Source organism: Myripristis murdjan, chromosome 16 (assembly GCF_902150065.1).
Source record: "Myripristis murdjan chromosome 16, fMyrMur1.1, whole genome shotgun sequence".
Taxonomy (NCBI): domain Eukaryota; kingdom Metazoa; phylum Chordata; class Actinopteri; order Holocentriformes; family Holocentridae; genus Myripristis; species Myripristis murdjan.
This window is the reverse complement of record NC_043995.1, coordinates 14,189,748-14,214,898: the sequence shown is the minus strand read 5'-3', so window position 1 is coordinate 14,214,898 and position 25,151 is coordinate 14,189,748. Positions and strand designations below refer to the sequence as shown.

At 42.6% G+C, this 25,151-nt stretch overlaps 3 protein-coding genes across 3 annotated transcripts; all 3 read right to left on the bottom strand.

Annotated features, from left to right (window-relative positions):
- Positions 1-376: 376 nt before the first annotated feature.
- On the bottom strand, positions 377-7,925 carry prdm13 (PR domain containing 13). The gene is made up of 4 exons (XM_030073496.1): positions 7,631-7,925; positions 5,966-6,097; positions 5,694-5,814; positions 377-3,231 (listed from the first exon to the last, which is right to left on the bottom strand). The coding sequence occupies exons 1-4, from the start codon at positions 7,796-7,798 to the stop codon at positions 1,742-1,744; spliced, it is 1,911 nt and encodes a 636-aa protein (XP_029929356.1). The 5' UTR covers positions 7,799-7,925; the 3' UTR covers positions 377-1,741.
- Positions 7,926-15,114: 7,189 nt separating this feature from the next.
- LOC115374523 (glial fibrillary acidic protein) lies at positions 15,115-20,395 on the bottom strand. The gene is made up of 13 exons (XM_030073497.1): positions 20,172-20,395; positions 18,961-19,114; positions 18,463-18,612; positions 17,882-18,001; positions 17,683-17,778; positions 17,417-17,551; positions 17,193-17,303; positions 16,875-16,985; positions 16,602-16,726; positions 16,262-16,514; positions 15,895-16,120; positions 15,696-15,801; positions 15,115-15,351 (listed from the first exon to the last, which is right to left on the bottom strand). Exons 1-13 carry the CDS (start codon positions 20,393-20,395, stop codon positions 15,258-15,260), a joined length of 1,905 nt encoding a protein of 634 aa, XP_029929357.1. The 3' UTR covers positions 15,115-15,257.
- Positions 20,396-22,469: 2,074 nt separating this feature from the next.
- On the bottom strand, positions 22,470-25,102 carry tstd3 (thiosulfate sulfurtransferase like domain containing 3). Its single transcript, XM_030071896.1, has 4 exons — positions 24,663-25,102; positions 24,368-24,541; positions 23,747-23,906; positions 22,470-23,250 (listed from the first exon to the last, which is right to left on the bottom strand). The coding sequence occupies exons 1-4, from the start codon at positions 24,799-24,801 to the stop codon at positions 23,196-23,198; spliced, it is 528 nt and encodes a 175-aa protein (XP_029927756.1). The 5' UTR covers positions 24,802-25,102; the 3' UTR covers positions 22,470-23,195.
- Between the last annotated feature and the right edge of the window lie 49 nt (positions 25,103-25,151).

The window sequence follows — 25,151 nt, the reverse complement described above, 5'->3', positions numbered from 1 at the left end:
GTTTCACGACCGCTGTAGCTATAGCCTAATCTGTCGGAGCAAGAGTGTAAACGATATAAATTATCTCATGGAAATCTATCTTGTTTATCCCGTAAGAGCCTAATAATATAGGTATATTATGGTGTCACTATAGGAGATAAAATTCCATCAAAAAAGGTAATATCACAAAAAGTCCGTAATAACAACAATAATAATAGGAGTCCCTGTTTTAGAAGAATATTATGGCCTAATAATAATGATAGCAATATAACATAATATTGGAGTGATTTTGTCAGGATTTTTAGCCTATGGAAAAAGCTGCTCAAACAACAGGTTTTCATATTAAAATATATGCAGCTATTTTGTGCATCAAAAGAAAAGAAGGCATAACAAAATGTTGATATTTTAAATTAAATTTATTCAAAAACGAACACCTCAATGGACAGAAGGAAAATATTGTCCATAAACCATATCACTTATAAACAAACGTATACAGCACTTCTCCACTGAACTGCGAAATATCATACTTTACACTTTACATAGGCTATAACGAAATCAATACACTTTTTTCTAGAAGTAAGTCCTTAAATAAACTGCAGGCTGCTACTTTAAGAACAGCATGCCTCGGCAAGAAAGTGCAAATTTAAGTACAATGTTATTCAACGAGGCCGGGGAGGATCACAAGCTTGATTTGAAGTGTCATTACGCAGCTGAGCCACCTTCTTTGCTGAAACGAAATGCCTGCTGTTTTTAAAGTGCCTGACACAGTTTTAATGGAGAAAATGTGAAAATGCTCAATTTGTTTCACATTATTCTCAATTATAAAGAAGGGGGAATTCCTTTATATCACATAACTTATGATCTGTATAACCATATCCCGTAAAATGGAGTGCATGGGGCTCAAAAACGGGATTTGATAAAAGTTCGGTAGCATTTGCGAAATCATAAATATCCTTTCTCGGGGGAATAAACGGCGATTACAAAAGACAGTCCTGTAAACCTTTCTTACACTGCAAAAATGTCCATTTCGACATGTCGTTTAGGCCCATAATGAGTGGGGAAAAAACTTGCCTTTCTTCAAACAAGTAAAAAGAAAGCAGTATCTGCAAATTAAAACACACAAAAAATACTGATTTCTCCAGTAATATCAAGAAACTGTATGTAACACTGCCAGCAGTTTTTTTTTCCCCTATAAGAATTTAAGCTGGCCTAATGGAAGGTTAAATGCCTTGCAGCAGTGGGACGTGTCCTCAAGTGTGCTTGAGCAAGACACTGAACCTTCCACCTGCCCGGTCATTATAGGCTGCTCTGGATTAAAGCACCAGATAAATGCCGTTAGAGACTTGACAAGACTGAGTTTAAATTTAAAGTTGTGGTTTCAATCATTATATGGAAAAACGAAAAATAAAGCAAAAAAGTGCAAACATTTTTTTTTTCAAGCCGCAAAAAAATACATGAAGGAACATTCAGAACCATTGTTTCCTCTACTTTGTGTGTTGCATTAGCCAATTAATAATAATATCCTGCCAGTCATTGTTTATTGTTCCAATTTGCCCCGCGAAGGAAGTGGATATATGTGGAATTTTTGGTAACAAATGATAGGCCTACTAGATGCAGTGTCTTTTTCGTAGTGTTCAGTGAACTGAAGTCCTAAAAATGGAAAAATGCCAGACTCAGTATAAGACTAAATGACATGTTTTGCAGTGCAAGCTACACCAATCAAAGACAGTGAGCAGTCTCTCCAGTCGAGCACGGAAACATTTCAGTCGTTGTTTTTACTGGACTCTTGGTCGCTCTGGTCGTCGGTGAAGCACACGTCCACGTCGCTGTCATTGTCGCTCTTTTGCTCTGCGTCCTCAAACAGGCCGCTCGGTTTGTCGTCCAGTTTCTTGACGGTCTGCCCGGGGTGTCTGGACTTGACGTGCCGCTCCAGGTCCCGCCTTCGCACCAGCACCTTGCCGCAGAACTCGCACCTGTACGGTGTGTTTCCCTCCGCATGCAGCCGGATGTGCTTGTTCAGGTTGCTGGGGTCTCCAAAGGGCCGGAAGCACACCTTGCATTTGAGCGGCTTGTAACCCGTGTGAGTCCTCATGTGGATTTTCAGCCCGTATTTCCTCGAGTAGAGCTTGCCGCAGTACAGACACAAGTGTCCCTTTTTGGGTTTGCCGGACGCGGTGCTGTTGGTGCTTCCGGCGGGCATCGAGTCCAGCCTCGCTCTGTTCTTCTCCGCGGCGATTTCGGACAGCTGCTGCGTGTGCATCGCTATCTCCCGGTCGATGTTAGTGATCGAGCCTAGGTCTTGGTTCAAAGAGGGCGCACCGAAGTAGGACATGGACTCTGGGTACTTAAGGAGGTTGCTAAAGTGGAATTTCAGCGGGTAATACGGCGAGCTATATAGGAGCTCCCCGTTGTATACAGTGAAGGGCATGAGGGGGATGTTACAGTCTCCGCCGTACGGTTTGACACTGTCAAACTGAGGGAGAGAAAACCTTTCAAAATGGAGTCCGGGGGTCATCTGGGGGTAACGGGAGGGGGACAGCCCGGAATGCATCCGGCTCTCTACATGCTTGAAAGCCGAGGTCTCCTCAATATGTGGCAGCAACGGGAAACCCCGGATAGCGTTTGTGCACGGCACCATCGGAGGAGTCGAGTCCATTATTGCGGGTGCGCACTTGGGAGGGTGGTTCGCCCCTCCGTTCAACGACTCGCCCACATTGCGGATGGTTTTCATGTTACCTATGACTTTGCTGAATCCCAGGCCGCCCAGCTTCCCGTTGGCCTCCTCTCTGGAGGCCTCGCCGGCCGGGGCTTTGGTTACGCCTGCTGGTTTGAAGGCAGAGCGCACGCCCGGATGGAAGCCCATGCTGCTCAGCACCGAGGATGTGGCGCCGAGGCCCAGGAGGTGTCCGTGGTTTCTGGCCGAGGTAACGCTCATGTCGAGGGCCCTGTCCTGCTCTTCGGAGCTGATTTTCTTTGACAGACCCGCTTTGCTGAGAAATGGCGAGGAAGACACTGCCCGCCTGCCAGAGTCTGAGATTGAGGTGTTGTGGTGGCTGCTCCGCGGGGAGGTGGAGTTGTTGGGGATGTCCCCAGACTTTGGTGACCTGCTGAAGGTCTCCGTGCCTCTGGCCTGCTCGCTGTTCACGAATCCCCGCCCGTTGCTCAGAGCGCAGTGGAAGTGGATGTGGGCCTTGAGTGTGTTTGGGTATTTGAATATTCTCCAACAGTACCAGCAGATGTAACGCTCCTCACCTGCAGACACAACGGAAAAATGATATTAATGCTATGATGGATTTGCAGCGTTAAGCAACTTTGCACCGCGTTAAGCTAAACGAATATTTGTGACAAGGCCATTTATTTAAGATACCGTGTGTAAAATGCAACTGCAAGGTTATAGAGAAAAGGCCTAGCCTACTAATCCCCCCTCCACCCACACACACACACACACACAGAGAGAGAGAGAGAGAGAGACAGACAGACAGACAGACAGACAGACAGAAAGACAGACAGACAGACAGACAGACAGAGAATAGTCATTATGCAGGCCCTATTGGTTGTTTCTTTCTTTTTTATCATTTCCACTGTTTTATTCAACTTGTGTGATAACTTGGGCCTGAATAAGTCCAAATGTGATCTTGTAGTTTTTACTACAACGATGATCAGAAAAATATTAGAAATCTATTTTAACATATTAAAATAAGGGGAGCATTCTAATGTCTAATATTTAGACAATATTTATATGTGTAATATTTTATCACACGGACCAAATCAGGTCTTGTCAGTCATCAGTCATTGCTCCGCTTTGTCACCATAAATGTAGTGTGTATCAAAGCGGGTCAGGAAGTTCTGGTGCCAAATGATATTAGATGCAGGAACTTTGCCATAGCTTTGGTTGGAGTGAATTGATTCATCGGTGGCTGCATGACCCCCAGTAGAGCACTCAGAGGTTAATATAGATGTAATGATTTTGTAATTCTCATACGGGCCATTGTTTATTATAACCATCAAAAGAGCAAACGCCCTGCCCAATCTGGCGCTCAGAAACCGATGCATTGAAATCGGGACTTTCCCCTCTCTGTGCTCTTTCCCGTGGAAGTGACAGCAGCTGTTGCTTGAAATCGCAAGTCTCCAGAAACAATGGCGCTGGCCCATCTGTTGACGCCTAATAATAGGAGAGTGCGTATGTCCAGGAGCGCACACGGTGTGTTGGGCCGGAGAATCAGGGCAATATACACCCCACATAAAAGTTAGCATTCATTAGGCCACAATACCTTAACGCACCCAGCTAATTTGCCGTGAAGCACTTGTTTTTGAATTTATTTGCTTTTGAATACATGAATATTAATGACGCGATGACATTTGTTACCCTCTGTCCCGCAACTGAATCACCAGCCTCTCCTCCTTCAGTGCTCGCCGAGACACGTCAGGCTCTGCGTTTAATTGCTGATTGAATCCATGTATCAGCCGCCGTAATTGGTTTAAAGCGCAATTATTGTTTCGATCCCAGTTTAAATTTATTTCAAACCTCTTCGTTTCGCTTATATATACAGGACATCCCAGCTAAGACGCACAATCGGAAATCCTCGCCGATTGAAGGAATTTCCTGTGAACTATCCGTTGGTGATCACCTTTTCATTATTATTAAATCGGATTAGCTCCTGCTGAGCTGGTGTCCTGGCGAGATTAGCATTATATGGACATTAATCCCCAAGCGCAAACGTCAAATTATAATTTCTAGCCCAAACAATGAGATTAAAACGCCAAACAACAGTCGCCTATCAAGGCCTAAATATGGCGTGAGGAGGTTACTTGGATTTATTTTGCTGTGACACTTGTCTAGCATCCTTCAAAATGATCACAGGGTAAAAATTCGTTTTTGTTTTTTGTTTGTTTGTTGTTTGATAAGACAACTAGTCAATTCATTAAGTTCTTAATGATTGATATATTCTATACTCATATTCTATTCATGTATAGCCTATAGGCTATATATTGTCTTTTTTTCTCATCATTTTAGTCGTATTTGAAATCGAATTGTTAATTTCTTCTTTGGGAAATGCACAAAAATAAAATAAAATAAAATGGCCAGCTTGAGAAAATACACCGAGCAAATTGATCTCCAGCGTTAACGGAGGGACATCACGGTTATTGACAGTCACTTAACCGTGCAGTGATGGACCTCTCAACATGTCGATGAGTCTCAGCTCTCTATAGCCCATTGGCAGGGATGGAGCTGAGAGTAAACCCACCTAAGGGAACACTTTGTTAACCTCTCTTAGCCTGACATCAATCTTAACAACTAAATTCAATAGTAACATCACAGGAAGGAGTTTAATTGTCATAAAAGAAGAAATGAGATAGGCTAATGGTTATCTGAAATGAAATTGAGTTTTGTTAGGTGCTTGTCTGGATTTATAAGATTTCATTTTACTTTTTATCTCAAATGTTGATGTTTCTTTCTTTTTACTTTTTTTTTTTTTTTTTAGCTTTCTGTTTGTTTCATGTGAATTTCTTGTAGCCTATTCATGTTGAAAGAGACTCAATTCAATTCAACACTACACCCAGATAAACTCTTAAGATAAGGTAGCTATTATCAGCTAAAGCTCATACACATTTTTCTATTTTATATCGCTGCCACTGTTGGGATGCCATTCAAAGCTTTCGTTAAGCAAATCAGCAATTAACGCTCTTAAAGGTCCATTTGTCGGGTGACTTACCTTTCTCGTCGTGCGTGGGAGTGGCAGTGGTGGGGATGTCGTACCACTGGGCCAGAGGGTTGGAGTACCAAACACTGAGCTCCTCTCCTGCAGGAATTTCCCTCAGTACACGGTAGAAAATCTAACAGAGGGAGGGAAGGGTGCAGAGGCCAGAGAGGCTGGGGTTAACAGAAATGTCTAAACAATGATAATTTAACAAAAAAAAAAAAAAAAAAAAAAGTCAAATAAATCCAAGAATTAAGAGCTCCGTGTGTGGTGGGCTGAAAAGTCACCTGTCCGCCGGGTAAATCCGACACAGCCTCCAGGTTTTGCTCTTGACTGTTCCTGGCGGCACGGATGAAGCCGATCCAGTCTGGCACGGGACAGCCCGACTCGTCCACCCATTCTCCCCGCACCAGGCGGATCTAATGGACCACAGCATGAAACGCCCGAGTGAGGATGGGAATAGGAATGTCGGAATTAAATTATGAATTTATTAAGGACCTTTAGCAGAGGCTCCACCTCTATAAGCAAATAAAACGAATAAACAGGCCTTCATAACTTCAAGAAAAGGATTTGGGTACAACTGCCGCAGTTTTCCTCTGCATGTTTGATCCATTTTATCTCCCTCACTATCGTGCAAAAACAATAGACTGATAAATTTCATCAGAGGCCTATGCTACATATTCCTTTTTTTGTAAACGAATATTGTTGGCCACAATTGTTTTTCTGGAATACCTGGAGGTGCTGTGGCCACGCATCATCAGAGCCAGATTAATGCGTCTTTATCCGCTCTGCTGATAATTTACTAAAGAGACTGACACACAGGCCTAATTGAGTTGATATGGGAAACGAATTTGAGGAGTGTCAGAGCGTTTCTAAACTGTTCAAGGACATTAAAGATTGAAGCGTGACATTTGACACAGAGATTGCACCTGATGATCGCCGGCAGCCCGGGGCAAGGCATTTAGACGCATCAATCACGGCCGCTGACAGGTTCAACAATAACAGGCTGCGGTTATAATGCACTTATAGCTGCAAATAGGTGCATACAGGCATTAACTTTAAAGGCCGACTTTATGTTAAATTATAGCCTAATTGTGCAGTTTCTTAATTCAAAATCATGTTGATGAAAATTATTCCCGGCATTCCCTTTTATTGTTATTCATCACACTATGGTGCTGTTAATCTGAATAATAGGATTTCTTTTTTTTTTTTTGGCCTATTTGATTTTATCATTTACCTCTGTTGTTATTTTTTCGTTGCCCCAGGCTGCGGTTCCAGACTCGGCGGCATCTTTCAGTGGCCGGATTACATTAAAATTAAATGGCTCATCGGGATAACTAGCCCGGTAGGCAGTGAAATGTGAAACGGGCGAGGGCATGAAATCCCACACAGCGTCCCAGCTCGCCCATTAGGCCGGTTAAGTAGAAGCCCAGACTGACAAGTCAGCCGCTAATAGAGCTCAATTATTTCGAACTTGACAGCACAGCAACCAATTAATAAGCAAAGGCCCGATGGACTTTGACAGTCCAGCTTTAAAATGTTGGAAAAATCGAATCCATTCGTTTTTATCTTACCTACAGCCCTCTGCCTAAATCGAAAGGATGCTTTCAGTTTATTTTATCTCTAGGATTTTTTTTTCTTTTTTTTTTTGGGGGGGGGGGGGGGGGGGGGGGGGGGGGCATAATTTTTTTTTTTTTTTTTAACTGACAAAATGAGCTAAAAATGAACTAAATAGGATACAGCCATGCACATTTTAATCGATGCCTGCCGATGCACCTGTTTACTCACATCAAGTAAAAACAAACCAAAACTAATAATAATTATAATAACAGAATAAAAATAAAGACCGCAGAACATACAAAGCCTATAAGACATCAGCTCAGACTCATCACATTAAGATAAATATAAAACACCCCGAACCAAAAAGTTCGTTTTTCATCTTTTCCGCCTACCTTTTTCTTTGGGCCAACTTCCTTACGGTCCGACACGTACTTCCCCAGTTTGAAGATGCCTGGTACTGGTCCTATCCGGAGACCGGCCGGGATGCTGCAGTCCGCAAACACACTTACGGTGGTGGACGCCCGGGTGGCTTGCATGGCGTGGGGTGAGATCAGAACCATGAAGACTGATGGAGACCGAGTGGGAGAGTCAGGGGGAAGGAGGAAGAAGAGGATGACGATGACGATGATGATGATGTTGAAGAGGAGGAGGAGGTGGACCAGGAGGAGAAGGAGAGGAGGATGAGGACAGGCCGATATCCGCCCTCCAAGTGACGCGGTGGCGTTATGCGCCCCGGCTTTTCTAGTAGTGGTGCATCAAGGTACCCCCACCCCCCTCCACCACCCCCCTCAGCTCTCTGTGGTCGTGCAAGTGTGTGAGCGTCTGTGTGTGTGTGTGTGTGTGTGTGTGTGTGTGGGAGGAGAGTCTTGCTGGAGGAGGCCTCTTAGGAGAGGAGAGGTGATGCTGTGCTAAGGTAGATGATGCTGTAGGTTGTGGGGAAAAAAGAGGGGGGTCTAGAGTCTGTAGCAGAAGCGCCCCTGCTTGTGTATGAACGTGTGCGTGCGTGTGTGCATGCGTGCGTGAGTGTGAGAGAGTTGGGCTCTCCCAGCAGCTGTGAGGAGAGGGAAAAACGGGCCGGCCTGGTCACATGGAGACTTTCCCTCACCCCGCCGCATAATGAATTGCTCCAAAACGGTCAAGAGACACAAAGGGCCAGGCGACCTTCCCATCCCCAAAATCCAATTTGTCAAGGGCAGAGAAAAGAGGGTGCGGAATCAAAGGTCCGGAGCGACCATTAATCCTCAGCATGTGGCTTTGTCCGCCAGACAGTTCCGATATTTTAACTGACAAATCCACTGTATAATTTATCCATAAATCCTCACCCTTTTCCATTCTTCCCTTTCAAGCCAGTTTTTGGAAATCAGTGACTACTTTAAATCTACTTGGCTGGCCTTCTTTTGGTTTTATATACTTCAAAGCGCTTTATTCTCCTCCTCCTTTGTGTCCTTAGTTTCACAAAAGGAGAAGGAATGTTTAGAGGACTTGTTAACTTCTATTGACTCTCGGCGTGTGCCGGGTTGAGATCAGGCAGGTAGGCTTACTCAAAAGGGAGAACCACCAGAAAAAAAAAATAGCAACAGCTTGAAAATAGCCACCACCATCTTTCCATTGCCAGCGCGCCCACACACGCGCGCGCGCGCGCGCCCACACACACACACACACACACACACACACACACACACTTGTAATTTTTGTTTCTACTTCATTCAAGAGATTCATTCTGTTGGCACAAGTCCAAGGAAAAATCTGACAAATCTGAGTCTCCTCTATAATTTATTTATTATGTATTTTCTTTATTTATTTTCTTAAATGCGTCAGTTCGGGTATATAATATAGGCTACAGAATTTTGTTCCATGGTCACGTGCTTTTTCCCTGTTATTCCGTTATTTCCAAATATTTCAAACCTGTATAGACGAGTCCCATAATAGATTTGTTCGCAGTTTATATATATATATCTATATCTATATCTATCTATCTATCTATCTATCTATCTATCTATCTATCTATCTATCTATCTATGTGTGTGTGTGTGTGTGTGTGTTCCTATATATATGTTTGTGTGTGTATATGTGAGAGAGAGAGAGAGATTGATTGATTGATTTATGATGATTGATTTATTTAGTTAGTTATATAGCAATTAATAGATTCATTATCAATTTATTTATTTATACGATATCTACGTATTTCTTAATAACAAAATGATCCCAGCTTGTAAACAACGTGAACACAATTTGTAATCCAGCTAGCCTGTATTTGCATCACTGTGATTAAAAATGTTTTCAGAACACCTCAAAACAATGTTTTCTTGGCCTATCAAGCCTCCAGATCCCAAACCGAGTCAGTCCTTATTCAGATCAAAAATTAAATTATGCTTCTTTAAAAGCGGGCACAATGGTATGCATGGTATACAAGTCTACAATACAATGGAAAGAGGTCTTATTGTCAGTGGAAGTTAAAAAAGGAAGCCGTGGGGGGTTCCAGCTTATAGCGACAGTGGCTTTGTAGCTGCGGGTTTTTAAAAAGTGAGTTTGAACGCTTTGATGATGTGGTGGTGGTGCGCTCTGAACAGAGAAGGAGAACAAGAAGCTGTGGGCGATAAATTCAGACCATGAACATGCTGACCTCTGACCTGTCCACTCTGGCCTAACTCACTCTCAATAAACCAGAATCATAACAGTCCTGTGTTGCTAAAATACTCATGGTTATAGTCCTGAAAGTAATTAAAAGGAAATGTACAGACGTAAAAAAAAAAAAAAAAAATGCAAATTCATGAATGTAGCCTAAACTTTAACAGAATAAAATGAATTCAAAATAATAGCGCACAACGACAACGAAACAAAACGTCTCAGCGACTGCAGTATTTAGCTCTGCACGCTCAGTTCAGCTCATTTCAATTCAGAAATGAGCTGAATTTTTTGGCATAGATGAGAGGTGAATTTGCCTATTCTGAATGAAGTAGCCCTAATGGAAATAACAACAACAACAACAACAACAACAACAACAATAATAATAATAATAATAATAAAAGACCTACCCCCCTCCACTCTCCCTCGCTCTCTCTCTTTATCTCGCTCTCCTTCTCTCTTTTCAAATCAATTCATTTTATTCAATACAGTTCAATTTGCTGTATAAGCATGGATGTTAGACGACCACCAGCACATCGATAACATCTATACTGAGTGCTTGAGAAAAATAATAATGAATAAAATAATAATGAATAAAATTAATGGTAAATAAAAAAGAAAGCTAGCCTTCTTAACACTAGCCTGATTCATTCTCTCTCTCTCTCTCTCTCTCGCTCTCTCTCTCTCTCTCTCTCTCTCTCTCTCTCTCTCTCTCTCTCTCTCTCTCTCTCATTGCTCCTCTCTCCTCTCTGCGCTCCCCCACTCAAAAGAGCGTGAACGACACGCGAACAATCTCATCAATAGGCGCAATGTTTGCGCCTGACTGTGCGGAAGGTTATTTATTAACGCCTTGCCATTTGCGGCTGGTTCCCATCCACTCCTGCACCGAAAGTCCTGCACTTCTCCACAGTCCTGCACTTCTCCACAGTGAAATTAATTATTCTCCGAGGAGGGGTGTCGGGGGGCGAAGACATTTCCTTTCTGTTTGCGGAGGCGCTTATAAAAGTCGCAGGGATGAATCCCGCTCCAATGTGCGCACTGAAGCTCTGAGGAAGTCAAAAGGCTCGGTGTCAGATTGAATGCAATGCTGGAAGCAAATGGCATGGAAAATTAAATGAAATTAAATAGCTTGACCGACGGTATTGTCCCTCCCCTTTTTGAGGAAAAAAGACACATTAATTACATGGTCGGATCTTTATTCGAGGACAATATTGCGGAGTCATTCAACAGCATTCCGCAAGTGCTATTCTCCTAAATGAACTCCGCATCTCTTTAATGAATTTAAAAAACGACCACGGAAGAATTGGAGCTCGGAGAGGAGGGAGACGTTTTTATGGGGAGCTCTGCCTGGATCTTGCCAGCACTTCAAGTTTACTGTCTAAGCGGCGGGGCTCTGATTTAACTGGTTGGCCATTAATGAGCCATGAATATAGAGGAACAACCTGTCTGCAAAGCGACGCGGTAAATACAAGGAGCAATGCCCCACCAGGGATCTCCATTCATGCTCTCACACTATACTTCAGGGGTGCCAAGGGTTCACCACCACCTCTGCTGGCCTGATTTCAATGGGCTACCATTTAAGACCCCTCTGAGCTGAGAGCAAAACACATTTTTTATGTCGACCCATAAACTTTGTTTGGGTCTTTTCACAAGAGCCCAATCATTGTCCCACTTAGCAATGGGCCTGTTGGCCTATTTCTCACGTTTCCCACGTTTTAGACATGACTTTGTGTTAATATATTTTCAAATAAATCATGGTTGATAAATCCAAATTTTAAGCCTTTCCCAGTTTCACATTTTATTGCATTAAAATCCAAACTGGAATTTTTATTTTAACACTTTTTTATGAGCAGCTCGAGCAATTGTGTAAAGCAAAACAACATGAACTTATTCCTTTCAGACCCGAGCCTGCTTTCACACACCAGCAAGCCGGTGGGCAAGACACTTTGTATCTTATATCTTATTGTTGGTCTTTGTTCTCTGTATTTCTTCACCTTTTGATTACCAGTCGTATTTAATATGGTTTACTTTCTTATAATCTTGGGTAAGATGCAAGCAGCACCAAGGGCAGACCAGCTGCTTTATGCGGGTGGGACATTACCGACGCGTTTGAATAGTAATTATGCTTGTATGGGACTCCCACCAGATGACATGATCGGGATTTTAACCCAGACTAATATTCAAAATCGCATTAGAGGGGAGACAAATAAATGGCACCTGATTCAACGCTGTTCATGCGTGCTCCCATTTAAAATGCCTTTCTCTTTTTTTCTCCAAAGCGGGCTGCTCTGTTTCAGTATTCAAAGTCCCTACAAAGTTGCGCGCCGGCTTTTTCAGGCAGATTTCCCTAACTTTAATTCACATTGTCTCGCTTGAGGAGACGCGAATAAAGGCGTGTGAAGTAGTGTGAATTGATATGTTTCGGTGTACCTTATAAATTCATACCTTTTCTCACTCGACCGCCTCAGAAAGAAAGTGTCACTCCAGCCGATTCTCTCTGCTGTCCGGCGCATTTAGCAGGAGATCTATTTGAGAAGTTCATTCCTAGGCAAATGTATGCAAGCGGGGCTTTTTATGAATAGAGCAGCGTGTCAGCCGACCCTAATTGGGATTTAGCCACTTAAAGCATATGCACAAAGTGACAGAAAATCACAGGTTTCAAAGAAAGTCACAACTTTTGCCCTTCTCGGGTGAATATGGAGAGCGGCTTTTGCCTATACTCAAAATAAAACATTTTCTCATAGGATGAAGGTGACTGACCTAACTGGCTATGCAGTGTGTTGCAACAAAATAGCAAGAGTGAGCAAAACAAGCCATGCCAAAGAGCAAGTCTAAACAAATGTAACCTTGACTGAAGGAGCCCATGATCAATGCGAGATGTTTTAGTCAAAGTTTATGGTTATTATTTAGACAAAGATCTAAATTACTTGGTGCCTGATTTTTTTTTAGAGCGAAAAAAGTGGGAAATGGTCCGTTTTAATATCTACCGGTGTGAGTGTGTCATTTTTCGTGGTCATATTAAAGTAGGGTAGCCTAAAACTGTCAGCAATAGGCCCTAATAAGAAGAAAACGAATTTTCCCACTTAGCAAATTATTTTTTACAGTGCTGTTTGAAAAAAATTCAAAATGTTCATCAAAATATTTCTGTGGCACAGCATAAAAAAAAATCCACGCTGAACTCATCTCAAATAGGTGCCTATTTATTTTATTTATTTATTTATTTAAACATAAATAAATAAATAAATGAATAAATATGGAATTAAGAGGGATTATATGAATTGGGTAATTCCACATAAAATAGATATATAGATAAATGGATATGTGAAATGCATTCATTAAACCACTGTTCTAATTTGTATTTATTTAGTTAGTTAGTTAGTTAGTTAGTTAGTTAGTTAGTTAGTTTAAATGACAGGCATGCCCTTTGTTTTTGTCAATCTTGTCTTTACTATTTGCAGAGCATCTGTGGTTCAGACTGAGGAAGAAGCACCATGGAGAGCTCCGCATTCCGCACACACACACACACACACACACACACACACACACACACACACACACACACACACACACACACACACACACACACACACACACACACACACAGATGGACTCTCTTGTTGGTTAATTAGAATATAGCTTATTGATAATAAAGTCCATTCCATCATATTGATGAGAAAGGCCTTCTTCGTGATTAAGGCAGGGGCTGGGGGAGCTAGCCTGTGTATCCTTCAGGTCGGATGAGCATTAATAAGTCGCTGTAACAAAATGTAAGCTAATGATATGAGCGTCTGGCGGCTCCTTGTTAAAGTCCCGACTGACAGCTCAGGGTTCAAACTAATTGTGTCCTGTTTTTTCGGGTGGGATGAGCTTGTGGAAATGATGTCTGAGAGAAATATTGATTAATTCAGTATGCATTCCACTGGATAATGCGCATGAATATGATTTATAATATAGGTAATGCATGACAGGGCGTTAAATCAGCTGGTGAGCTGGAGACAGGTCAGCAACACTGGGTCTACAATTCTATTTTACTTTTCTTTCGGGGTTTTTTTGCCCTTCAAGTGTCAATTTTTTTTTTTTTTTAGGGGATTGTATTCATTGCCATCTTTTTATATTATTTTATCTGTATACTTGAACTGAAATTTGAAGAAACATGTTATATTTTATTTTAATTGACCAGGAAATATTATTGTTTGTCCAAAGTTGTTTTTTGAACAATTTTACCAAATACTACAAATAAATACATAACTGAATTTCCTTTTTAATATGATCAATTACCTATCTATCTATCTATCTATCTATCTATCTATCTATCTATCTATCTATCTACCTGTCTGTCTGTCTGTCTGTCTGTCTGCTGTCTGCTGTCTGTCTGTCTGTCGTCTGTCTGTCTGTCTATCTATCTATCTATCTATCTATCTATCTATCTGTCTGTCTGTCTGTCTGTCTGTCTGTCTGTCTATCTATCTATCTATCTATCTATCTATCTATTTACAGATAGATATTGATAGAAATATATTTATCATTTATTTGTCTATTTAGCAGTATAATAATGGCACAATAATGTTATCACCATAATTCTCAATAACACTGGCTCTGTTGTCATGTTTGCTGCTGTTTCTCAGTGCATTGGTGTTGCATGTCTTTGCTCTCAGCCGCTCTGCAGGACACTGAGTGTGTTTGGCATCTGTTGGCCAGATCCAATCGCCCCCGATCAGTAGCAGGAGGAAAAGGTGTGGATGTGGATGGAATGAGGACAGGAAACGGCTGTGTGCCATCACTCCGCTGCTGGACAAAATCTGACTGACAGATCCCTTAGCCCTCCAGAGAGTGTCAGGGCGGCTGCCTCGACCCTCAGGTGACTCTCTCTCCATCTCTCTTTCTCTCTCGCACTTTTCCTACACTACCTCCCTTCTTTTACTCCTTTCACTTCACTATCATTTCAAGCCAAAGCTGCAAATATAAACAACATCTTTCTCATCCAAGGGAAAATGCATTTTTACCAGCCTTTCATGAAGGTTTTCTATGATACATCATCTGTAGTGTAATCATTCTCATGTCTTTACAAGACACCCCAAGCAAGAACATGAAAAAAGAGACATCAAATAAGAAACGGACAAAGTAATTGAATGCTGATAGCTTTATTTGCAGTGAGTAGAAAAAAAGGGGGGAGTGTAAGGCACACAAAAGTTTAGAGACCATGTTGAGTGCTCCTACTGAGGCACATGTGAGACCCATGGGTGAAGGTTTAACTTGGTAGCAATGGGTCATTCATGGTCTTCATGTCCAGGTCAAAGGGCAAAGGCCAGTGCCCAGACATGGGGTTTGGTCAGTGCAAAGCTCAGAGGGGCGTGGGGATTTAAGGGTGAGAGGAGGTCAAATGGTAATTCATGCTCAATCGGCGTCAGAGTCATCGGCAGCACCGGTGATGGTGTAGGTCTGTTCCTGGTGGTCCGTCTCCAGCACATCGTCCTCGTTTTTAACTGTTCTGTTGGGGAGGGAAAAAAACAGCAAGGGCTGAAGTGACTAAAGATCCTCATTACAAGCAGTGATCTTTGAAGCTTTATCAGTCATGAACCGCTAGGCTGCTCTGGAATTCGACAGCTGTGAAATACCTATATCATTTATACAATCGATTAATCAGTTATTTTGCTACTTTCGTCAAGAAACATTACGTCTTTATGGAGAATTTTAGGTCACTTTTTCAAGAGTGTATTCTTTCATGAATTTAAGCCCCAGGGCAATTTCATTTCTTGTGGCTGAGTACTGGGTTAAAAAAAAAAAAACCCTGCTGAAAAGATAGAAAGAAAGGATACTTGATGGTACCTTTACCTAATGAGTACCGTCCTTCTCTCAGTCAGCTCTACAGCTTGCTCTGCATAGGACTCAATGGTGGCGTCGTATCCATTAGATCCATATCCCATTCCAGCACCTTCACCTCCATCAGTTCCACCCATTCCTGCACCACTCTCTGCCCCAGCAGCACCCTTTCCACCAATGCCTAACCCTGCACCACCTAACCCATCCCTACCCATTCCCCCTGCACCCTCTACTCCTCCCATACCCTCGATTCCTACACCACCACCCATTCCAGCAGCAGCTATTCCAGGGCCCTTACCTACACCTCCACCCATCCCTTCTCCCTTCCCTCCCCCTAGACTGCCATGCCCCCCCATACCAGTGCCACCCATGCCACCTGAACCACCCATGCCACCACCAGCACCTACTCCTCCAAGTCCCCCAGCACCAGCACCCATCTTGGCACCAGTACCACCCTTCATTCCAGCATCCACCCCTCCATTGCCCTCACCAGCGGTAGCTCCTATGTCTGCCATGCCTGCCCTACCAGGAGCACCCTTCCTCTCATCCAGACCAGTGGCGCCCTTCCCCCCACCCACTCCTCCAGGGGCACTGCCTAGACCTGCACCTATGCCCCCTGAAGCACCCCCACCCATGCCTGCTCCACTCCCCATTCCTGCAACACCACCAGCACCACCAACCAAACTGCCACCTATTCCACCAGCACCACCCTGGCCTCCTCCACCCATACCCATCCCCATCCCAGCACCGATGGCGCTCAATCTGCCGCTGGTAAGAGAAATGGTTTGCATCATTCCAGAGAGCCGCAAGTCCTCTCCCTCGATCAGCTTTCTGTAAAAAGAAAGGGACAAATTCTTGATTACATCTATTGAAGAAGAAAAAAACACTAAGGCTCATTTCAGCTGGATTTCCCCTCACCTGTAAGTTGTAATTTCAATCTCCAGGGCCATCTTGATGTTCAGGAGGTCCTGGTACTCACGCAGGTGCAGTGCAATTTTCTCCTTGGTGGATTTCAGCTCAAGCTGCAGGGCCTCAATCCGTGCCTGTTACATCAACACAGCCATAGAGGGACTGTAACACTGCCATGCTGTGCTGGCTTTGTATTTGCACAGAAGTTTGAATCTGTGCATTTTCAGAATTGAATGTGCCCGGCATGTGACCTGAGACTACATAAGCTTTTATTATCCTTACCTGCAGGTCCTCCAGTTCCTTCCTGTACTTTTCTTGTGTCTCTCGGATCTGGGCCTCAAGAGCTTCATTCTTGGTCCTCAGGCCATCGACGTCTCGTTCTTTATTTTGGATCTTCAAAATGAAGAGGGGATAATTTTAGATGATTTTACATTTTCCTTGAGAGTAGTCAGTGCTCTTTCACTGTGATGCTATCTATCTATCTATCTATCTATCTATCTATCTATCTATCTATCTATCTATCTATCTATCTACTGTATCTATCTACATAAATGTCATCATTATATATGCGTATATCTGTTTTCCACTTTTGATACTCACATCCTTTTTGGCGCCTGCTATTTCTTCTCTGATGCCTCGAACTTTATCCACATGCCTTGTTGTCTTGGATTGTAGATCTTCAAACTTATTTTTATACCATGTATCCATTTCCTGAAAATGTAGATTGGGATGCTTGACACTTAATTTTAAATCTGGTGTGCCACAATGTTTTATCTATAGATAGCAGCAATTTGTGATTATTTATTTATTTTTTTATTTTTTACCTGGAGATTTTTGGCCGCAATGTCATCATATTGGGTTTGAATTTGTTTCAAGGCAGCCGCTAGATCAGGCATTGCATATGCACTTTCGGCTGAGACGTGAGCTGCATAGACCTGTTTCATGAGCTCATCGATTTCCTGTAAAAAAAAAAAAAAAAAAAAAAAAAAAAAAAAAAAAAGAAGAAGAAGAAGAAGAAGAAGAAATCCCGAGCAATCACCAAATTGACAAGCAAATTCTGTATGGGTAAATCAGCTGCATAATGACACACCTGTTGATGGACCCTTTTCAGGAATTCAATTTCGACTTCCAGCTGTTCCAGCTGTTTCTCCAAGGCAATGCGTGAAGAAGTGGCTTTGTCCACATCCTGAAAAACGCACAGCATCATCGTCATTATCATGTACAGTAATGATCTTAAATGACTGTGATGATGAAAGAGACACTGGCTAATTTATTAGCTGTTAACATACTGGACGGAAGATTTCAATTTCAGTCTCAGCTTTCCTCCTCAGTTCAACTGCCTCCTCATATTTGATTTTGATGGCCTCTAGTCGAGCAGCTGTGGAGTCCCTAGCAACCAAGGAAATGTCCTGAAAAGCAAGAGACCATAAATAATGTGGCCATCTATGAGAGTTGGAGGTGTGTGTGTAAGAGTGTGTGCAAAATCGAGATCAGCCTGTTTTGCATTTTAGATATGCACCTTATTCCTGTATGTGTATGCGTGTGTGTGTGTGTGTGTGTGTGTGTGTTTGTGTGTGTGTGTAATCAAGCCATCTCATCTGTGCATAAAACATAGCTGAAGACAGCTGTGCTCCATGACACCTTAACACACTGAGGCACCTCTCCATTTGCCTGCCAGAAATAAGCCTGTTACCAGGTAAGGAACCTTGAAAACACCAAGTTGACGTCTTGTATCATTGCTTGGATGAATCTTCTGGAGCTCAGTGAGGTGTAAACCTCGCCGGAAACAAAGAATTCAGTCCTTATGCTCTACTGGTCATTTGAAATGTAAAAACAAAACAGAAGTGACGTGCAGCTAATTCTGTCTCACCCGCTGAACTCTCATCTGGTCAGCAATCTTTTTCAGCTCCCTCAGCTGTTCTTCATATAGGAGGCGCAGACCTGTTGGCTTTTCGAACCGGTTCTGGTAGGCCTCAATCTCTGTCTCCAACAGCTTGTTCTGCTGCTCAAGTGATCGAACCTGTAAGAACAAGAAACTCTCTGCTGTGATGTTTCAAGTGAGCCAGACACCACACTATGCTTCCTGTCCATGCGCTCACAGAAGTGAGAGCAATATCAATTAATTAATTGATATCAATTAATCAATCAAGAGGGAACCACACTTTAATTTCATTATTCAACCTGTTGTATAATGACCAATAAACTTCCTTGTATCCTTGTATCCTTGAATATGCCTCCATTGTTCAACAAAGAACATTTTTTATCTTGTGCCTTATCTCCTGTGGCACATCCGATCCAGGTCAGGCAAATTTATTTAACTGTGCTGATGAAAGAGATCAAGTGTGGCTGGTTTTGAAGGGGACTGTACCTTGTCGATATATATGGCCAGTCTGTCATTGAGGACAATCATCTCCTGTCTTTCACTGGTGCGGGTGCTGAGGAATTCCTGGTTCTCAGCTGCAGCCACATCCAGATCAATAGCCGGCTCTCCACCAAACCCAACACACGCTACAGCCCCGGCACTCACGCTACAATGACAGGTCAATACACAATGCTTGACCTCATCAAATTTTGATGAGGTGATGACACATCATGATAAAATATGAACAAGAAAGGTTATATGGGTGTAAAAGTTACAGGCCATTTGATGAGAAACACTCACACTATAGTGTGTCAATTCAGTCTAACAGTGACTCTTTCACTCCAAATTCTAGCAGAGGTGTGCTATGGAATGTGTCAAACATATTATATGCTGTGATCTTATTTTGTCCTCTAGCAAAAATCCATGCCTCCCTACAGTAGGCCTATACAGTGCAAATTAAGCTGCTGTTACCAAAACATGACATGCACACTTGATATTTTATGATATTTTACTGTAAGCTTACGTAATAATAATAATAATAATAATAATAATAATAATATATAATATATATATATATATATATATATATATATATATAGATAGATAGATAGATAGATAGATAGATAGATAGATAGATAGATATAGATATCTATATATATATATATATATAGGAAGACATCTATAGTGACTTGACATAGTGACTTTTTAGTGATTTTTTTAGACTATATTACCAAAATTTCATGTTGTGGCAGGATTTGTGTTTGGCTAATCTATTTTAATAATTATCATATTGTTTCATGATCCTTTTAATAGCTATAAAAACAAGCAAAATGCATGAAAATAACTGGTAGCCTACTACAGCATATCAATTCTTGAAAACTATAGGTTATATGGAATCTAAACTAGGTTATGAATTATTTCTGCTTACACTGATTATGAAATGTAATCAAATAAGAAAAATATATAGAGAAAACCACCACACAGGTATAACAATATAACAATAATGTTTTCTGGGTTTTATTTCTCATACCTGATAGGACTCGTGATCATTTATATTTCAATATTAGCACATCCTTCTTATATTTTTATCATACATGAGAGCCCGCATGAGTGTTGCTGTTCTAACGTCACACATCCTTTTTCATGTTTGCAGTGATCCTCTAAACCCTGTGAGCTGTCAACTTGTAGCCACCCTGAGTGAAGGTGACACAGCTTACCCGGCTCCAGCCATGCGGGCTTTGCGTCCAGCCGAGATGGTCCTACGTCCCACTGACTCGACACGCATGCTGCCAGCCCCGGCGGTGCGGGAGTAGCCAGCAGACGCACGGCGGACATCCCTCCTGACCGGGGATGGGCTGGACACCCTGACCTGGTAGGATGCGCTGCTGCTGTCCTCAAAGTGACGGCGGTAGGACGAGATCCTCTCCGGGCTGCGGCTCATGGTGGCCTCTTGCTCTCTGAGGGAAGGTGTGAGGAAAGATCACAATGGGCCCTCTCAGTGGTTTGCTGTGCTTCACCACTGCTGCAGCTCCTTCACACCTTCTCAGGCTTTATACACCACCGCTGCCAGCCATGCCCCATCTCAGGCCAGGCCAGCCCGTCTTACGAACCAACAACCTGTGGAATCTCAAGCCTCCACACTAAGGAAGGCTGTGACCTGCTGTTCAGATATCTGTCAGCAGCTTGTGAGGAGCAAAGCTGGCTGGTTAGTGGAGCTGAAGCTGTTTCTTGGTATGCAGAGCTCGCGTGTTTTTCTCTCTGTGGCAAGAACACCCGCCTATCACTTTAATTACCGACAGAACCAAAAGGGGTGTTGGCAGGGGTTACAATGTGTCCACCACCTCAGAGTCCACTGCACCACTGGGTGGCAGAAAGGCAGAAAAGCAGGCAGGGTCCAGTCAGTCATGGCAGCCAGTAGGTGCAGTGCTGACGTGATGTGCTCTGATGGGATGAGGGACTTTAATTGCATGCTGAGCAGAGGCTGGAGGGTGACCTGATGAGGTCACGGCTGCAGAGGGACAAAGGGCCTTGGCGAGATTTGACATAAATTAGTACTTATTAGTCTGGTCTGTTTCCAACATATTAAAAATGGAGTACGCAGAAAAAGAAAATGGAATTAACTGCTTCTGAGGGAAAATAAGGAGGCAGAGAAGGGAAGGGGGGTTAGTCTGGAGTTTACGGTTGACATGGCACAGAGATATGAGGAGAGAAAACAGTGGTCTGGCCTGTACAGCGGGATTCTCCATTGACACCTACAGGGCCTCTCAGGCAAAAGACAGTAAACACTGTGCCGCCCTCAGATCATTCAACATTTACTGTAAACATAAACTGGCTATCACCATCTACTCCCCTGAAGGTTACACAGCGTATGTGAGAGGATATAACCTAAAGAAACAGGAGACCTTTGCCCATTGCTTTAACGCTCAGAAAGCCACAAAACTCACCATATTAAATGCTTTTTTAAAGGTTGCCCTACACATCATAGGGTCAGGCTGTCCGATGATTTGCTGAATGAGATGTGTGAGTGAATGTGTATTTCTTCCATCTGACCTCAGACCTTGCAGCAGTGTGAGACTCGTGGGAGGAGGCTGAATGTTTCAGTGATGTAAACAGCATCTATGTGCACCGCATACAACCCAGTGTCACATTAGTCATCACCGTGGTACTTTCTGTTGCAACTTTAAATTTTAAAAGGCTCAAGTTAATTTCTGTCATAATTCAATTAAATATGGTAAGAGGAAACACAAGAGACAAAGGGCAGAAACATTGTTCCTCCCTGAGCCATTTATTGCATTTCTAATCTTAATAGTTACAATAACAGGATTTATGACTCCTGTACTTGTCATTCGTATTGTCTTTGAGAAAATACAATTTTAACATAAACATTTGGTTACCAAAATAGGACAGACCCAATTCTGAAAATGTTCATCAAACACATTTTGGAGCATGAGTTTGAGGCTTCCATTATTACTTTATTTAGTCATGTCAAATGATTTAAAGTCTGTTTTTTTTTTTTTTTTTTTTTTTTATTTATCAACAGTGGATCACTATTCAAAATTTGCTCCTGACATAAATCTTGTCTGAACTACACACGACCATGAGAATAATAAATGAATTCTGTTTAGTGGTTTTCCACCTTAAGCTGCACAATACAGTGTTAATAGGGAACAAGGTCCATGGCCATGGTCCACATAGCAGAGATACACCAACACAGTCACGCAGGGCACACTACTGATTTAGACACAGACGTCACATTCATTATCATGGATGATATAAGAACCTGTTACTGTTCTGTAGAGGGTCAGTGGCAAATTCATACTGAGATGCAGTGGATATTAGACATGGCTGCTCTATACTGTAGATCATCCTAGTCCTTGCTTTTGTCAGCAGAGTACGTAAGCAAAACCGCCAAGTGCCTGTCAAGAAATGTCTTCTCATTTTATGTTAAAGTTTTCAGATCGACCCAACATTTCCCTCAAAACAAAACACAAAAAAAAAAAAAAAACCTCACAAAATTAAAAGTCAGTTTTTTCCTTTATTGAGTTATGTTCGCAACAACTACACTTATTGTTGCACCTGTGAGCACCAACCTATATAATATTTACAAAACCTGTAATGCAGTAGACTTTATCGTTTGCATTGGTAGACTTCAGATAAACTCAGAATCAAACAGTTAAGTAGTCCTTTAAAACAACTTCTTTGCTTAGACTGTCCTGAGAGGAAAACAAAACAGGAATGAGATACTTCAAATTAAAAATTAAAAGGAAATGATGACTAAAATAGGCAACATGTAGCCTGTTTTCAGTCTTTTATTGCTGCTGTAGTCTTAGTATTGTTTAGCCTTCTGTATAGTTAGAAACATTACTGGCAACATGCTTGTTTTTGCTTAGGGTATCAGCTGTTCACAGTTTGTAAACGGTCAATAATGGTTCCTCCAGTAAGTACTGCGACAAGTTTACAATCACTGAAATTAAATAGTATGGCAGTAGTTCTTAAGGGTGCCGCAGCAGATAAGTGACTGCCAAACCCTCTGCTCTGAAAGGTCTTTGGGATTCACAGGTTAAGAAGCCTTCTGAAATTAGCTCATAAAACAATATAAGTGTTTCAACTATCTAAAAGCCCTTTACAAGACCTCTTATGACAGTCAAGAGCTTGTAATGTAGTAGCACTGGGAGGCTATAATACAGACTGATCTGACATGATGTCTTCAGTAGGGGATCTTTAAAGTCTCTCTTGCTCCATTATCCCTGTTCATTTTTCATCCAGTCTTGCCATCCACCAGGGTAATGCTGGACACTGAAATGTGGGGAAAAAAAGAAGAGCATGAATGAGCCATTTCACACAGAAATCTTTGAGTTACTTTATAATGGTATGGTTACAATTATATTTGAAATTGCAGGTGAAAAACAAAACAAAGCAAAGTAATACAATGTATCTGACCCTAACTGCAATGCTACCTACTTCACGCAAGTAGCTGTCTAAATAATGTTCAATTAGATGCTGCGAATGTGTTGTGTGGCAGCTCTTGAATGAGCATGGCATGTTGGGTAAGCATTATGCAATGAAGGTCGATAACCTGAAGTAGGTTAATCTCAATACTATCTTGTGATGGAACAAGTCACGCACAACATTCAGTTAACCAAATATAGCCACAAAAACATGTATTTCTAAACAACGGATACTCCAGCCTTTGTCAGGACTCTGGACAGACAACTTTTTTGTGCAGTTATAAATAGTGGCGATGTGATGAAATATGATGAAATATGATGAAGCATGCAGTCAGTGATCTCACTCTTTGTATCCCAGTGAGGTGGCTGCTTCTAGTGCTGTCTTGCTCCTGATCCCCGCCAGGCAGGTGAAGACGATGTTATCTGTCTGCTGGGGCATTTCTCCACCATACTTATCTTTGAAATCCTGTGGCTCCAGCTGGAGGGCTGTGCTCACTTGTCCTACTGTAAAGTCAACAGAGCACTCATATTAGGCTACTCAGCCAGGACCACTATTAAGCCAAGGGCTGATGTGTCTGCCAAAGCATTAGACCTAACTAGGCTTATGAGAATCATCTTAGGAATGCTGTGAGTCCAAAGCAGCATGTTTGCCCATAAATCTGAATCATAACCTGCTTCTTATCAGTACGTCTACACGTGTCATTATCTTCACACCTAGGACTCTTTGAGAGGTGTTGGACTGATTTTGCAGTTGAAAAAAAGGTTAGAATGACAACAGCTTCAGGCTTACCACATTCAAATGTCTGATGCAATCAAATCTGAGGCTTAAAATGCTTTGCTGAAGTTCCGAGTTTTTTCAGGATCTTACGACACCATGAGTTTTCAGTGTTTCAGCTATGGCCTGTATGCATTACAAATGCGAAAAGACTATGCAAAACAAACAAGAGAGAACATCTCCCACTCACAGGGCACGTTTATCGAGCCGGGGATGAAGCCATACTCTCTGAGTTCCCAGGGCTCTCGGACATCTATTACTGCAGCCTTGCGTGCAGCCAGGAGCCGCTTCAGCTGCTCGTAGGTCACATCTGTACTCGGCGGCGCTGAGCTGAAACTGCGCAGCAACACTGTGCTGACCGCATCTGCCAGGTAAACACACTACATGAGTCATGTGCGAGTATGACAGACAGGGGGGTTTGTTTCCGAGTGAGCAGAACAGCACGCTGCTAGTGTATTAAAGCACAACTACCCTTCAAAACTCACATGTGCAGCCGGGGTGAGAGCTGACGAAGCCGGACAGAGAGTGTCGTAACACCGGGGCTGGTGACACTGGAAGGGCGCCGCTGGTCAGCAGCAGCCGCGGCACCATGCCGGGAAACCTCCAACACTTCCTCAGAGCCATGGCAGTAGTTAAACCCTATGTAGCCACCGGCCCACCACTAAAACCCCAAATCCATGAACAGGACAATAATAGCTCGACTGCTGCGACTGTAAACGTTGTAAATGCGACTGCGCGTGCGCTCAAGTAAGGGTCACGTTAAGGACCAAACCGCTACAGCATCTGTGTGGTTGTCACATCGCAAACGCAAAACTGTAAAACTATTCGATTTCTAAGTGCAGGAATGTAGGAGTGTAGGACTGTACGACGTGACCCCCTCTAAAGCGAACAAGCATTTTGGTCTAAAAGCACCCCATAAGCACCTGAGTACTGTGTTACTTGCACATTTCGGTACAATGTTTCTTTCCGTGGGC